The 15,000-nt window shown below is 38.9% G+C and overlaps 1 protein-coding gene across 6 annotated transcripts in view; it reads right to left on the bottom strand.

The window, feature by feature from the left end:
• LOC136835416 (organic cation transporter protein-like) overlaps positions 1 to 15,000 on the bottom strand; it is a 29,140-nt gene that overhangs the window by 7,591 nt on the left and 6,549 nt on the right. For all 6 annotated transcript variants that reach the window (XM_067098920.1, XM_067098923.1, XM_067098924.1 and 3 more), the window contains exons 2-6: positions 9,195 to 9,505; positions 8,217 to 8,352; positions 6,610 to 6,790; positions 3,831 to 3,934; positions 101 to 255 (exon numbers count right to left, since the gene is read on the bottom strand). In XM_067098920.1, the coding sequence (XP_066955021.1) occupies positions 101 to 255; positions 3,831 to 3,934; positions 6,610 to 6,790; positions 8,217 to 8,352; positions 9,195 to 9,405 (787 nt within the window). In that variant the 5' untranslated portion in view covers positions 9,406 to 9,505. The remainder of the gene's footprint in view (positions 1 to 100; positions 256 to 3,830; positions 3,935 to 6,609; positions 6,791 to 8,216; positions 8,353 to 9,194; positions 9,506 to 15,000) is intronic.

Below are 15,000 nucleotides of genomic sequence, written 5' to 3'. Positions count from 1 at the left end.
GATCCAAATTACTCTCCCCATATTCATATTTCTCAAGACACCTCAAAGATTACCCTCCTGCTTTCAGAGCGTAGACTGAGTTGTGACTCTTCTTCCTCACCTTGAATGAAGCAGCCGGTGTAACATCCGAAATTGAAACAGGAAACCAACGTCTTCATGATGACGTAGAAAATGAAGGACGGCGAGGCTGCAGCAGCCAATCCCGACACGAGGCTGAAGAGAACGCAAATCAGGGTGATGCGTCTACGGCCGAATCTGGGAAATGAGTGAGTAAACAAACAAATGAATAAATAGCGTGATGGAGTCATAGAGGAGCATAGGAAATAACTCTGTAATGAATTATGTGATAAAATACTGATACAAGCATTCGCTGAAAGTAATACAATATTGCAGCTCAACGACAGAAAAATTAATTTTAAGAACGCTAATACATAAATATGTACATAGACCTATAAATGAAGATTTAGTGGAAAGCATAAACCAACGAACTTAACAAAATAATTTTTAAACTGGTAACTAAGTCATTCAGTGTAACTAAGTCATTATATAATTAAAGAATAAAGACGCGTAACAAGCACCTGAAAGCATAAGTATCCCCTACCGACCCCAGTCCAACTTCCCGCCAAAATCATTCCGCCTGATGAACTATTGACGAAGACACCATTCAGATTTTAGCAAAGGCAAATAACTCGGTCAGCTTCCCCCCAATCAAAATTATGCGTTTACGAAACCCAATTACACCCGACGGGGGTGTTATCTACAACACGTATGTCTGGCAAAGTTCATCAACCTTGGTGTTATCTGAAAGGATTTTATTAGTGGATTATTCACGTCATTGTGAAGTCTATCTTTTACTCGAAAGTTATGGTTAAGGATAAACAGAAGGATGATCTTCCACATGCTAAACTAAGTATGACGGCCTTCTTTGTACTAAGTTTGGATAAAATCCCTTTGACAGCGTAGGTGCAGTTGCGATAGAAAGGTAAGCATGAAAGAATCTTTGACAAACAGACAAACGTTAGGAAACACTATAATAGTCTCCAGGATTTTGCTGGCACGTGACTAATGAAATAAACAAATCACATAAACAGCATATTAGAAAACAGTAAAGCAAATGATGATGCCAGAGAAATGAAAAGTGGAAACTGACTACAACTTTTACCATCCTGATTCACTAATCGAGAATCACCATGACGTTGCCTTCTTTTCTTTAATGCCCAAGGGCATTGCCATGGGTGGGGCCATTGGTTCCCACCCCCTCAACTGACAATAGATAACTGTGCTGTATCGATTTTTCCCGGAATTACGAAACTTCATTACTGTAGTGTAGAGAATGTCAAGGACAATGCATATTCGAAAGTATGTTATTCTCGTTCTATGAGAGCCTGCTCTCATCGGATTTGAGGTTTATTTATCGTATACCATAATTTGCAGGTGTTCTGAAGACTACTTCATTCGGGTGAGCAATTTTGGAAGTCTGAAATGATTCAGTAATGGTTTGGCTAACAGATGTTAAATAATCTGCTTGCTCGGAATTTAATATTACAGCAACCCTTTTCATTAACCTGTATGTAAGTCTGTTTCTCTCTTTATGTCTTTTGGCAATCAAATGTGTGTGTTTATTTGCCTATAGAGAAATGCAGAGAAATGAAAACAAACACAGAGAAAAAAGTTGTTAGGAAAAGCCTTTAAAGAATTCTCTCAATAACATATATACTGATGCAATTATCTGAATCTTTTCTGGAGTACATCTGGTCCTAATACCTTCTGGGACTTTATGACTAACGGGAGATCAAAATTTTCCGAAATACTATGTGCATCCTTCATGCCCACATGTGAATGTGATTTGCAACTTGACTCATAGCCAACAAATTTGTTTTTTATTTACCGTAGCATTATTTCGTATGGTCAGATGCACATGCATTACTACATCATGATCGAAACGAATGATAATCATTAAATTCTGAACCAAGTTATTAGTATTCCGCATGGTTTCATGCATAATTCTGTAAGTAATCTAAATGAGGAAAAATCTGGATAATTTAAGGACAGTCCGTTAAGGTTGACATGTTCGTAGGCATACATGAAAATATAACAGTTCATGGAAGCAGAAATTTCTCATTAAATGCGACTATATCAAATGAGTATTGTTTTCTGTTCACTATAATTCTTCGGAAGACACCCCAAAATAGAGAAAAATCAGAGGATTCTATACGTTGCTTCAAAATGTACTGAACAAAGTTGCAAATAACCATGCATTATAGTAATAATATTAAGAATAATGTATTATGATCAGAATCAGAAAGCCTATTAACAAGCAAATGTCAAGCACTGACACAACATGTAACCTCTGAAAGTGCTTCAGTCTAGCACTAAAATAGCCCCCTTCTTGGGCAGTCTTCACGTGCAAGCCCGGGGGCTCCTGCCCGGCTAAGTGGCCCTCCCATTGAGTCCCAGGGTCCCAGCGTGACCACTTGGCCATACATCGGGTCTGCATTCCCCAGAGGAACCTGGATACCCAAACCAACTGGAAACGTCAACGCCGTGGTGGCTGTCTTCTACGAGTAGCCCAGTGATGGGCAAGACCATGGTCTAAGAAAGACCTCTTCCTTTGCTGTCTCTCCCAGAAGAAGCCTGGGACACCAAGGGCTGGCGTTCCTCCCAGAGGGAAGCCCTGGATTCTACCCCTATGGGGAAGCTTTTCGGCCTGGTAGGAGTCTTGCCTCCATGCTAGGGTTGCCCTACTCCCTCTAAGACGACTTCCTTGGGGGAGGGGCTGAAGACCCTCCTATAGAGATGCCTCCCTTTGAAGCCTTGGGCTACGCCCCTTTGTGAGGCCCCTCCCCCCAAAAGGATGCTTCCTGGTCTGGGAGGAGAAGCTACCTAGTTATCCTTGGTCTTCACTCCTCTGGTGAGACGCATCTATCGGGACGTTTCCCTGGCTTGGTGAGAGTACTGCCTCCCTCCTGGGAATGCCCGCCCTCCCTCTGGGAAGGGTCTATACGAAGCCCGTCAAATGATCCCTCGCGTAGGAAGCCTTGGCCCCTTCCACCGTGGTGAAGGCCTTCTCTGGGGATGCTTCCCAGCCATACAAGAGCCCTGCCAGGAGGTGGGGTCCCCAGGAGATACCCTGACTCCCTCTTGCAAGACATCCCTGAGTAACGCCTTCCCTAGGACACTTTGGTTCCCTTTGTATATATTGTAAATTAGATTATCGCATCCTTTTTTATGATATTAATATTTAAGTTTATTTTGTATTCTTGTGTTTTTCTGTTCATAATTTCCATGTGCAAGTTTTGTTTTTAATTTTCTAATTTTACCAGTTTATTATAATTGTTGTTTACTGTTCCTTATATACTGTTACCATATTTATTATACAATCTATATTATTTTAAAGTCAGTTTAGCACTTAGTCCCCCTTTAAGTACGCTTTACATATCAGCCCTGACTATTCCCCTCCCCTAAAAAAAAATTCTGGTTACATTCTTGTCTTATGGAATCATCTTTTTGTCGAAATAATTTTTTAGCAAAGACCAATGAGCTGGACTACCTAATGTATATGGCAGCAACAGACCTGCCACTGAGAGTATGAAGGTTTATTATTAAGGAAACACAGAGGCTGGGATAGAATTTCAAAGCAATTGTCACTGAACCATATAATCCGAGAAGTACTGAAATCCACAGGAGCATATATGAGAAGGGGTGGCAGACAAGTGTTACACGACAGTCTCTAAAACAGACAGACAAATACAGATTTTTCGTTCTGTTACCCATGTTAAACTCTTTAGTAACAGAAGGAGAAAAGATATCGTCGAATATCATACACTTACTTGTCCAAGAGAAACCCGAATGTCGATGCTCCGATGAGAATTCCTGCTTGCGAGGCTGCCTGGGTTGTCGAATACAGAGCTCGACTTTCGCATACTAAGTCCCACTGGCCGAAAGAAAATAATGAAAATGGCAGTAAGAACACTGATAATAGTGCCAATGATTATGATAATAGCAGTATTACAATGGCAAACCAATCAAGTGCGAGGGTCCTCCTCGCTCTCTCTCTCTCTCTCTCTCTCTCTCTCTCTCTCTCTCTCTCTCTCTCTCTCTCTATCCGGTAAAAGTAACAATACAAACAACTTGGATCAAGGAGATGAACTTCCTCTTGCTTTTAGTTCAGAAAGAAAATTACCTGCAATTTGTACCTGAATGGCGTAACCGGAAATGCACAGATATGTTGTGTAAAGTCAGAGCATCCCAAATGTCATTTATTTTACATAGTCTTTCAATTTTTCACTGTTAATGACTGACGGTTTATGTTGCATAATGTACTGAGGAAAAATGTTAGCAGATTCTGTCTTAGAAAAAAAATCACTGAACTACGTAGTGATCTTATTACATATTCTTACTGTTTAACTACAAACAAATATACTGCACAGTACGTACAGTATAATAACTTAACCCTTTGTGAGTATAAAGCCTCGCAAGTAGACGTGAGCCATACCATACAGCAAGATTTAATTTGATACTTTTAAAAGTATCGTTCAATATTTCAGGTTCAATCTTCCTTGACAAAGAATCTTTACTGTCAATTATTTTAAATACTAACAAAAGATCCATATTTTAAACACTAACAAAAGATCCGTGTGTCCTCGCGTTGTTGTAAGGACTTCTAAAGAAAAGGCCGTGACTCAGCTGTTCCAGACAGAACCTTGACACTATAGCTGGTTCACTTAAGGTAGATTCTTGGGCCTACGAGACGTTTGTTTGGCTGCCTCTGGTTGGCTGGTACCGGGAGGTAGGCGGCTCACTCACTGTCTCAATTTTACGTCTGTAGCTCAGAAAATTAGCAGTATGTTAATATTTCTTCATTTATCTCATGTTTTGCACAAGATTTTTACTTATCATTGGATTCTGCAACATTCAAGTGATCAAGATAAAATAAAACTTGTGTTTTCGTACAATAAATTCACCCTGAATACGCTGGCACTTTCAGATTTTAGATGCGTGTGATATGTGAAGAGAAAATGAAGAATATGTCTTATTATGTTGCATCCGTTCTTGACTCAGTTTGGCAGTAGTGCCGAGAGACGGTGATATGCAAACAGCGAGAGCTTTGAGGCGCCGTTGACAGTTGCCACTTATATAATGAATATGAGAAGTTTGCAGTTTCGACAATATTTACCGCATTATTATGTCATTACATTTTCTGTAAATAAATGCATGGAATTCCTATTATGACTATCGAACTTTTTCACTCCAATATCATATATGTCCGTATGTCTGGACATATCTGATAAGAAAAAATTAATAATCAGATGGATGCATCTGGATGTGTTAGCTTCAGTTTAGTCTAGGTGAATTTAGTCACGGTGAATTTATTGCATGAAAACGTAAGTTTTATTTTATCTTGATCGCATGAATGATGCAAAATCTGATGATAAGTAAAAAACAGGTATAAAGAATTAATGCTTCTCTCCTCACTTTTACTCGTTGTAATCCCTTCGTGTTTTATCTTATTGATTTCAGGAAATCACGATTCAGTTGTACAATTAATACCAACCCTATGGTATGACCAAAACTTTCCTACATCTTGTGCAAAACGTGAGATATATGAAGAAATATAAACATGTTACTAATTTTCTGAGCTACAAACATAAAAACGATACAGTGAGCGAGCCGCCTACCTCCCGGTACCAGCCAATCAGAGGCCACTAAACAAACGCCGCGTAGGCCCAAAAATCTACCTCAAGTGAACCAGCTATAATAGTCCAGACATGGGACTTTACTTGTATAATACATTTTATGTGCTTGCACAAGAATGTTATGTCATCATCGATTAATACACAAAAATCTACCTCAAGTGAACCAGCTATAATAGTCCAGACATGGGACTTTACTTGTATAATACATTTTATGTGCTTGCACAAGAATGTTATGTCATCATCGATTAATACACACACATAATATAATATATATATATATATATATATATATATATATATATATATATATATATATATATATATATATAAATTTCTGACTCACATCGGGATCGAACCAAGGTCTTTCAATTGTATGGCAAGGGCACTGCCACCTGAACCACACTCGTCATAAAAGAAGTTTGAACCTGAGTACCACTGTGCCTGAGGCTTTTACCTGGGCAGGCTTACTGCCTAGCATATCAGCGAGTTTCACCCAACTTCTCGACAGTCAGCCAGCTCGGGTAAAAGCCTTAGGTACAGTACCCTGCCTTCAAGTGAAAGACCTGGGTTTGATCCCGGTGTAAGAATGTACTATATATATATATATACATATATACATATATACAGTATACATATATATATGCATATATATACTGTATGTATATATATATATATATATATATATATATATATATATATATATATATATATATATATATATAAATACATTTATATGCAAGGATCCACTCGGGCAAGGGGTGTATGTGAAAACATCATCTGGTCCTCTCCAGCGATTACCCATCAGATCACGACAGAACAAACGTACATATAAAATCTATATGGCAAAGGAAAGCATATACAAATCGACGTCTCCATATCCGTGATTTCAAGCCCAGACTTTGAAGCCTCATACCTCTGTGACGACGGTCGACGTGTACTGACTCGTATTGAAGGTTCTCGAAGGGCAGGCTATGGTGTCGCCATTTCCCGTGGGCAGCATGTCTATCTGCTCTATGGACTCCTTGTAGCCTATTAGTGCCGCGTGAGTGTAGTTGAGGTTATTGTACTCGCAGAACTTGAGCTCTGTTACGTTCCTGTGAAACGGTGTGACGAACATTAGAGTGTAAAACTATGGATACAGTAAAACCTTATGTATGATGAACAAGGAAGGAAGTTCCAAAGTTATTACTGAGTCCCTTGTTAGATGGAATGAAGGAAAACAGGGATACAGTAAAACCTTGGGCTTAAACCGTCTGGGGAGCTGTAAGGCACCTCTTGTATGATGGACTAGTATAACATCCAGGGAACACAGAGCAAGGAAGGGAGTTGCAGAGTTACTGAATTACAAATTTATGAAGTTTGTTAGACGGGCAGAAGGAAAATAGGGATACAGTAAAACCTTGGGCTTAAACCTCTGGGGAGCTGACAGGCACCTCTTGTATGATGGACTAGTATCATATCCAGGGAAAACAGAGCAAGGAAGGGAGTTACAGAGTTACTGAATTACAAATTTATGAAGTTTGTTAGAAGGACAGAAGGAAATTTGGGATACAGGAAACCCGTGGGCTTAAACCTCTGGGGAACTGATAGGCATCTCTTATGTATGACGCACAATTTAATATCCAGGGAAAACAGAACAAGGAAGGGGCTTCCAAAGTTACTGAATTAAAAATTTATAAAGCTTGTTGAAGGACGGAAAGAACTGCAAGATTTTTCGTTATTTAAGTTCCAACATGAATGAAAAAAAAGTTAGGATTCATAAAATGTGAGGTTATGATCTATTATCTTCGTCACCTATCTAATTTTGTTAACATATCATTAAAATTATATAAAGTAATTTCAATGGTGTGATAAGTGTTAAGTGGCCTTAGAATACCTCAAAATGCAAGACTAAAAATCTTTAAAAACAAGTAAAAAGTGCGCAGTTTTCTGTACAGCATATAATGCTGTAGGAGCCACGATCCATGAAACTTTCAGCCACGGCTAGGTGGTGGCCTGTCACATAGCAGTCCCAGACGCACGATCATGGCTAACTTTACCCTTAAATAAAATAAAAGTTCATTGAGGCTAGAGGGCTGCAATTTGGTATGTTTGATGACTGGAGGTTGAATGATCAACATACCAATTTGCAGCCCTCTAGCCTCAGTAGTTTTTAAGATCTGAGGGCGGACAGAAAAAGTGCGGACGAACAGATAAATATCCATCTCAATAGTTTTTTTTTTTTTACAGAAAACAAAAAAATCTGAGGTTTTACCCCAGTTACATATATCTAAAGAATTTATAAAAAATAGACATTATTAATTCTAAGATCAACCACCATAATTCATTTGAATGAACATGTAAACAATTCATCTGTAATCTCCTGTCTGAAAAAGAACGGAAGCTTTGACGAAAAGAATTCATACCCATCTCCATAGGTTTATACAGTGACTCCCTTATGGGATTAAATAAATATTGTGTTTTCTAAATGCACATTCGCAATAGCCATTAAAAAAGTCTCAGAGGAATCTTTGCTCTCACCTCGAAGGAAGGGAAAGATCTAAAATCTCTTCCAGTGTCCAATTGGCCTCGACTAAAGGACCGACGTGGCACCAGTACTCGGGAGTGGCGCCCAGGAACTCGTAAGTTATCGACTGAAGGGTCGACATGAACGTGGCTGAAATGTTGTAAGATTCCTCGTGAAGAACAATTTCCTGTTATTGTGCAGCACATTAAAATCATGCTGCACAATGGTTATGCAATAACAACGAAGAAATATTGGGTTGATTTTAAATGACTCATGATGCTGCAAAATGCTCTTGCAAGAAAACAGAAGAAATATTAATTTGGTTTTAAATGATTCATGTATGCAACATGGGGATAGTAGATACAACAAGAAGCAATAGACATGAAACTTGGAAAAACAAATATTTACAATAAACGTCAGACTTTAGAAAAAAAAATTCTGCATGCAACTTGATGATATTTAAATCTAACTAAATTCAGTGACCTCCTGTTTGTTTTGTTATGTTTTTCGGAACTGGAATTGGAATATAAAACTTAGGCCAAAAGCCAAGCGCTGGGACCAATGAGGTCATTCATGGCTGAAAGGGAAGTTGAGAATAAAGGTTTTAAAGGTGTAACAGAGAGAAAACTCCGCAATTGCAATATGAATCAATTATTAGGAGAGGGTGGAAACCAAGATGGAAGAGGGAAAATATGAACGGAGGTACAGCAAAAGGAATGGAAAGGGGTTGAAGCTACGGGCCGAAGGGACGCTGCAAAGAACCTAAAGTAATGCCTACAGTGTACCGCGTGAGGTGCAATGAGGGCACTCCCCCTTACGGCGTGTTTTATTTTTCATTAAAGAGAATGCCACGAAACAAATTCAGAGAGGGCTGTGGTCCTGACGAAGACAGTTGAGGAGGCGTGAGCGATACGCGCCAGAAATTGTGCGCACACCATAATCAGTAGCCTAGAGCCCGCTGGAGCCAGTGGTTCGATAGAAGCAGCACTTACACAAACTGCAGAGGAGGAAGATGACGATATTCCATTTCCCAGTTGTTCCAACTATATCCAGTACGTCTTCGAAGCTTTTGACTCCGGCGACGCCTCCGGACTCGTCGAGTTTGAATATGTCTTTGCTACTGTTGTTGGCCTGGCCGTCAGGCGCGGCCTTGACGCTTCTCTCGTTGCTCTCTTCCATGCTCTGTGTTCCCTCTTTATCCATGATTGACTTTGGAGGAGTTCTTTAACAGCTATATAATAAAGTTCATCTTAGGGAACTTCAAGAAGGGTTTCACTGAATGGGTGTGGCGGTTCTTCTGTTCCTGTAAAAAGAAACTTTATTCTTAAGATTTAATTTTCACTTTTGAATTATGATTCAGTTATGATTATTTAGATACCATATTATTTGCATTTTCAAAACTACATAAAAAACTATATTTGTTCTTTTTATCATTCCTGCAGAACTATAACAATGGGAAATATAATGGAAAGTACTTAGTAAATGGTAATACCAGATACATTGACAAAAGAAACAAGATTTATATAAATAAAAAAATATGGTGCACTGCACTAGATCTGTCAATCATCCTATTATAATTTTTATCGAATAAAAATTCCTTTGACCACATTTGCATCAAGTCAATGACCAATTCACATTATAATCATAAAGCACGCAATGTTTATTCGAATAACCTTCAATATGGGATGCCAAAAACCGGAGTGACAGCCCTGATCATCGACTTCGGAAAGGAGTCATTAGCTCAGAGGCAACGATCTGCACGCACTGGTTTATGTCCACTTCCGCAGATCTTTCCTTCCCTGTCTCTCCACACTTGCAGGGTGAGGACGGGAAGCTGAGAATAACATTCTTCATTTTATCTTATACTTAGAATACTTTTATTTTATATATAAACTGGAATATAAAATTTAGGCCAAAAGCCAGGGACCTATGAGGTCATTAGCGCTCAAAGGGAAACTGAAAGTAAAGAAGGTTTTAAAGGTGAAACAGGAGGTGAACCTCGCAGTTGCACCATGAAACAACGGTTAGGAGAGGGTGGAAAGTTAGATGGAAGAAAGATAATATGAACGGAGGTACAGTAAAAGGAATGAGAGGGGTTCCAGCTATGGGTCGAAGGGACGCAGCAAAGACCCTTGAGTAATGCCTACACTGCACAAAGTGAGGTGCACTGATTACACTAACCCCAAAAGTAGACTTATATCTCATCCTTAGGAAACTTACACTATTACAATATTTCTCTTAAAATGCTTTAATTGAATCCAGCTACCGTAGTGCGTACATGCATCAATGACCATATCATAGAACTATCATTCGCTCTTAGAAACGATGAAAATAACCTTATTCAGTGCAAATTACGGTTCTATTTTCTTCATATCAATGAAAAGGAGCAAGAATTTTCTTCAGCTTTTGAATTCTTCTATAGCATATATGTCTTTAACGAGAGAGAGAGAGAGAGAGGATGTCAAGCATTTCGGGGACAAAATTTATTGTTACATCATGACGGTAGTAAATTCAGAGAGAGAGAGAGAGAGAGAGAGAGAGAGAGAGAGAGAGAGAGAGAGAGGATGTCAAACATTTCAGGGACACAAAATTTATTTATTTAGAGAGAGAGAGAGAGAGAGAGAGAGAGAGAGAGGATGTCAAGCATTTCTGGGGACAAAATTTATTGTTACATCATGACGGTAGTAAATTCAGAGAGAGAGAGAGAGAGAGAGAGAGAGAGAGAGAGAGAGAGAGAGAGGAGAGGATGTCAAACATTTTCAGGACACAAAATTTATTGTTACATCATGACGGCAGTAAATTCAGAGAGAGAGAGAGAGAGAGAGAGAGAGAGAGAGAGAGAGAGAGAGAAAGAGAGAGAGGATGTCAAGCATTTCGGGGACAAATTTATTGTTACATCATGACGGTAGTAAATTCAGAGAGAGAGAGAGAGAGAGAGAGAGAGAGGGAGAGAGAGAGAGAGAGAGAGAGAGAGAGAGAGAGAGAGAGGATGTCAAACATTTCGGGGACACAAAATTTATTTATTTAGAGAGAGAGAGAGAGAAAGAGAGAGAGGATGACAAGCATTTCAGGGACAAAATTTATTGTTACATCATGACGGTAGTAAATTCAGAGAGAGAGAGAGAGAGAGAGAGAGAGAGAGAGAGAGAGAGAGAGAGAGAGAGAGGATGTCAAACATTTCGGGGACACAAAATTTATTGTTACATCATGACGGCAGTAAATTCAGAGAGAGAGAGAGAGAGAGAGAGAGAGAGAGAGAGAGAGAGAGAGAGAGGATGTCAAACATTTCGGGGACACAAAATTTATTGTTACATCATGACGGTAGTAAATTCAGAGAGAGAAAGAGAGAGAGAGAGAGAGAGAGAGAGAGAGAGAGAGAGAGAGAGGATGTCAAACATTTCGGGGGACACAAAATTTACTGTTACATCATGACGGTAGTAAATTCAGAGAGAGAGAGAGAGAGAGAGAGAGAGAGAGAGAGAGAGAGAGAGAGAGAGAGAGAAAGGAAAATCGTACGTATTTATTCACAGACACACAGCAATTACCTTTTTTCATTGCCACGGTAACTGAGCCAATTCTCACGCAACTGCTTATTTACCTTTTTCTTCTTGTATTTTAACAAATTAGTTTTATTATTTTCTGTTCTCTTGATTTTAGTTTTCCGTTTCTAATTATCGTCATGTCCTGTGGATAAGGTAATTGGATAACAATGACCTTGCGTAAAAGGTTAGAGTTCATTCCAAGCAGTAAGTGGGATGAACTTAGTGAAAGTGGTTTAACTGCATTAACTCTCACTCTCTCTCTTTCTCACTTTGTTCAGTAAATTTTACAATTAATGTCCGAATAAACATAGAGGAGGGCCTCGACGAGGTAATCCCCCACCTCCAGAGGAATAAAATTTACAGGTAAATCTGCTTACAGGTAAACATTTCTACTTCTAATACTTTTGTGACGAATTCGATAAAAACTGCAGCATAAAAGCTGATAATCTCCCTCTCTTACGTTTGCTATTGCTGTGACATATTTGCATAAGCTCTAATGCAATCTTCCTCTCTCTCTCTCTTTCCTCACACTGGGAAGTGACCTCGCGACAGACTTTCTATTTGAGAAAATGACTCTGCTCTCTTGCTGTCTCTGTCTCCTATGAACTTTCCTGTCTGACCCACACATGAATTCTAAACCTTCAATATTGGTCACATTTAGAAAGACACTATTTTAATAAATGCCTGTCATTGAATAGATCAGAATGTAGAATTTAGGCCTAAGGCCGAGTGCTGGAACCTATGAGGACATTCAGCGCTGAGACGGAAATTGACAGTAAAAGGTTTGAAAGGTGTAAAAGGAGGAAAACATCGCAGTTGCGCTATAAATCAATTGTCAGGAGAGGGTGGAAAGTAAAATGGAAGAAAAAGAATATGAACGGAGGTACATTAAAAGGAATGCAAGGGGTTGCGGCTAGGGGCAGAGGGGAAGCTGCAAGAACCTTAAGTAATGCCTCCATTACACCGCAAGGGGTGCATGGCGGTGCTACAACCCCTACGGGGGCTTTCCGAAGGAGACTCCAATCAATGTTGTTTTCGCGTTTATCAAGGTGATGCTCAGGGCGTGCCCAGAATTGTAATTCTGTTGTTTACAAGCACTGTTGCCGAAAATTATCACAGTGGTGTCGTTTGGCAACAACGCTCGAGAATCAAACAAACGAACATGGAATGTGAAGGCTGACTATTTTAAAGAACGATGTGACGATAAAACAAATACCCGCCTACATATTTTCACTCGCGGGAATCCTCACGTTCACAGTGGATTATTTGTATAAGCAGTGAGAGAGAGAGAGAGAGAGAGAGAGAGAGAGAGAGAGAGAGAGAGAGAGAGAGAGAGAGAGAGAGAGAGAGAGAGAGAGAGAGGATAAATACGAATACCATCTGAGACTAAAATATTTGGTTGTCAAGATCTCCTCTCTGCTCAACTATAACTCCAGTGGTGTAGAATGAAACCAGTTTCCCTAGTGAGTGATGCGTTACATTGGTTAAGGGATACTGGAGGCGAAGGGGGGACAGAGAGACATTCAAGACCATTAGCAGTTTTTTGTGACCATATAATCTCTTTGATATTTTTTTCTAAGTTTTATTTTATTTATATTTCTTCAGTGCCGGGTATTAACTGCATTTTCCGTCTGGGTTCAGAGACCTATTCTTTACTATTGGTATTCTTAAAAAAACTTGTGTGCATATAACTTCTTTAACATAACTATTTTTCTAAATTTTAATTTATTTATATTTTTTTTAGTGCAGGGTATTAACTACATTTTCCATTTGTGTTTAGAAACCTATTCTTCACCACTGGCATCCTTTCAAAAAAAAAATTGTTACCACATAACTTCTTTGTTATTACTATTTTTTTATTTATGTTTTTTCAGTGCCGATTATTAACTACATTTTCCATTTGGGTTAAGAAACCAATTCTTTACTACTGCCATTCTTTCTAAAAGAGAAAAATAGAGAAAGAAAGAAAAGAAAAGAATAACCCTAGCTTCAGAGTTCTACACAAAACAACGTCGAAGAATTTACGCAGATTCCTTCCCACATTTATCAAAGGACACGTAAAATCGTCACGCTCATTACACTCATTCACCTCCTCTCCCATAATTGACCTCCGTCACCAGAGGAAGTTCCGAGGGGGACTTCAGAAATCCCTCGGCAGCCGGCCTCAACTCCAAAGAGCTTGTGAACTTGGCTGTATATCCGGCAAGGAGGCAATAATGCTTTTCCTGTTATCTTCTCTACTGGTGCGTAACTCGGCTATGCACCGGGCTTGTTTTTGTCTCGTCTAAAAGGACAAAAATATCTTGTGTATTTGTGTCTTTGAGTGAGTTTCGTTTCTTTGTATTAGGACAAAAATATTGTGGGTATTTGTGTATTTGAGTGAGTTCTGTTCCTTTGTATTAAGACAAAAATATTGTAGGTATTTGTGTATTTGAGGGAGTTCTGTTTCTGTGTATTAGGACAAAAATATTGTGTATCTGTGTATTTGAGTGAGTTCTGCTTCTTTGTTTTAGGACAAAAATATTGTGGGTATTTGTGTATTTGAGTGAGTTCTGTTTCTATGTTTTAGGACAAAATATTCTGTGTATTTGTATATTTGAGTGAGTTTCATTTCTTTGTATTAGGACAAAAAATATTGTAGGTATTTGTGTATTTGAGTGAGTTTCGTTTCTTTGTATTAGCACAAAAATAGTCTGTGTATTTGTGTATTTGAGGGAGTTCTGTTTTTGTGTATTAGAACAAAAATATTCTGTGTATTTGAGTGAGTTCTGTTTCTTTGTATAAGGACAAAAATATTCTGTGTATTTGTGTACACGAGTGAGTTCTGTTTCCTCATATTGCATCGTGATAACTGTATATCCTATGACCAGGGACGATAATTTTAAAGAATTCTAGGCCTACATGAAAAAATAATTATTCTGATGGACATTCGTGAGAAGTAAAGATACACTCACCATTCTGAAATTATCAACACAAAAAGTAATATTCATAATAAATAAAGGAAGACGGGAAAGATGAATAAAAGTGCAATTACGAGACTATAAAACATTAAGTCATTTTCTCCTTAGGTTAATGTGAACTCGTTCAGGATAATCCATCCCCTTCCCTACCCTACCCCCACACCCCCCCGCCCTCGAGTTACGATAGGAACAGTATGTATGTCTTTCCGGTTCAGATAAATATTTACGAGTCTTGCACGCATGCGCTGTTGAATTGCAAAGTTACGTGAGTCTCACTGTTCCTTTCCCTGTGAAAT

The sequence above is a fragment of the Macrobrachium rosenbergii genome, chromosome 55, assembly GCF_040412425.1.
Source record: "Macrobrachium rosenbergii isolate ZJJX-2024 chromosome 55, ASM4041242v1, whole genome shotgun sequence".
NCBI lineage: Eukaryota > Metazoa > Arthropoda > Malacostraca > Decapoda > Palaemonidae > Macrobrachium > Macrobrachium rosenbergii.
The sequence above is the reverse complement of the archived record's forward strand: the minus strand, read 5'-3'. Positions and strand labels throughout refer to the sequence as shown.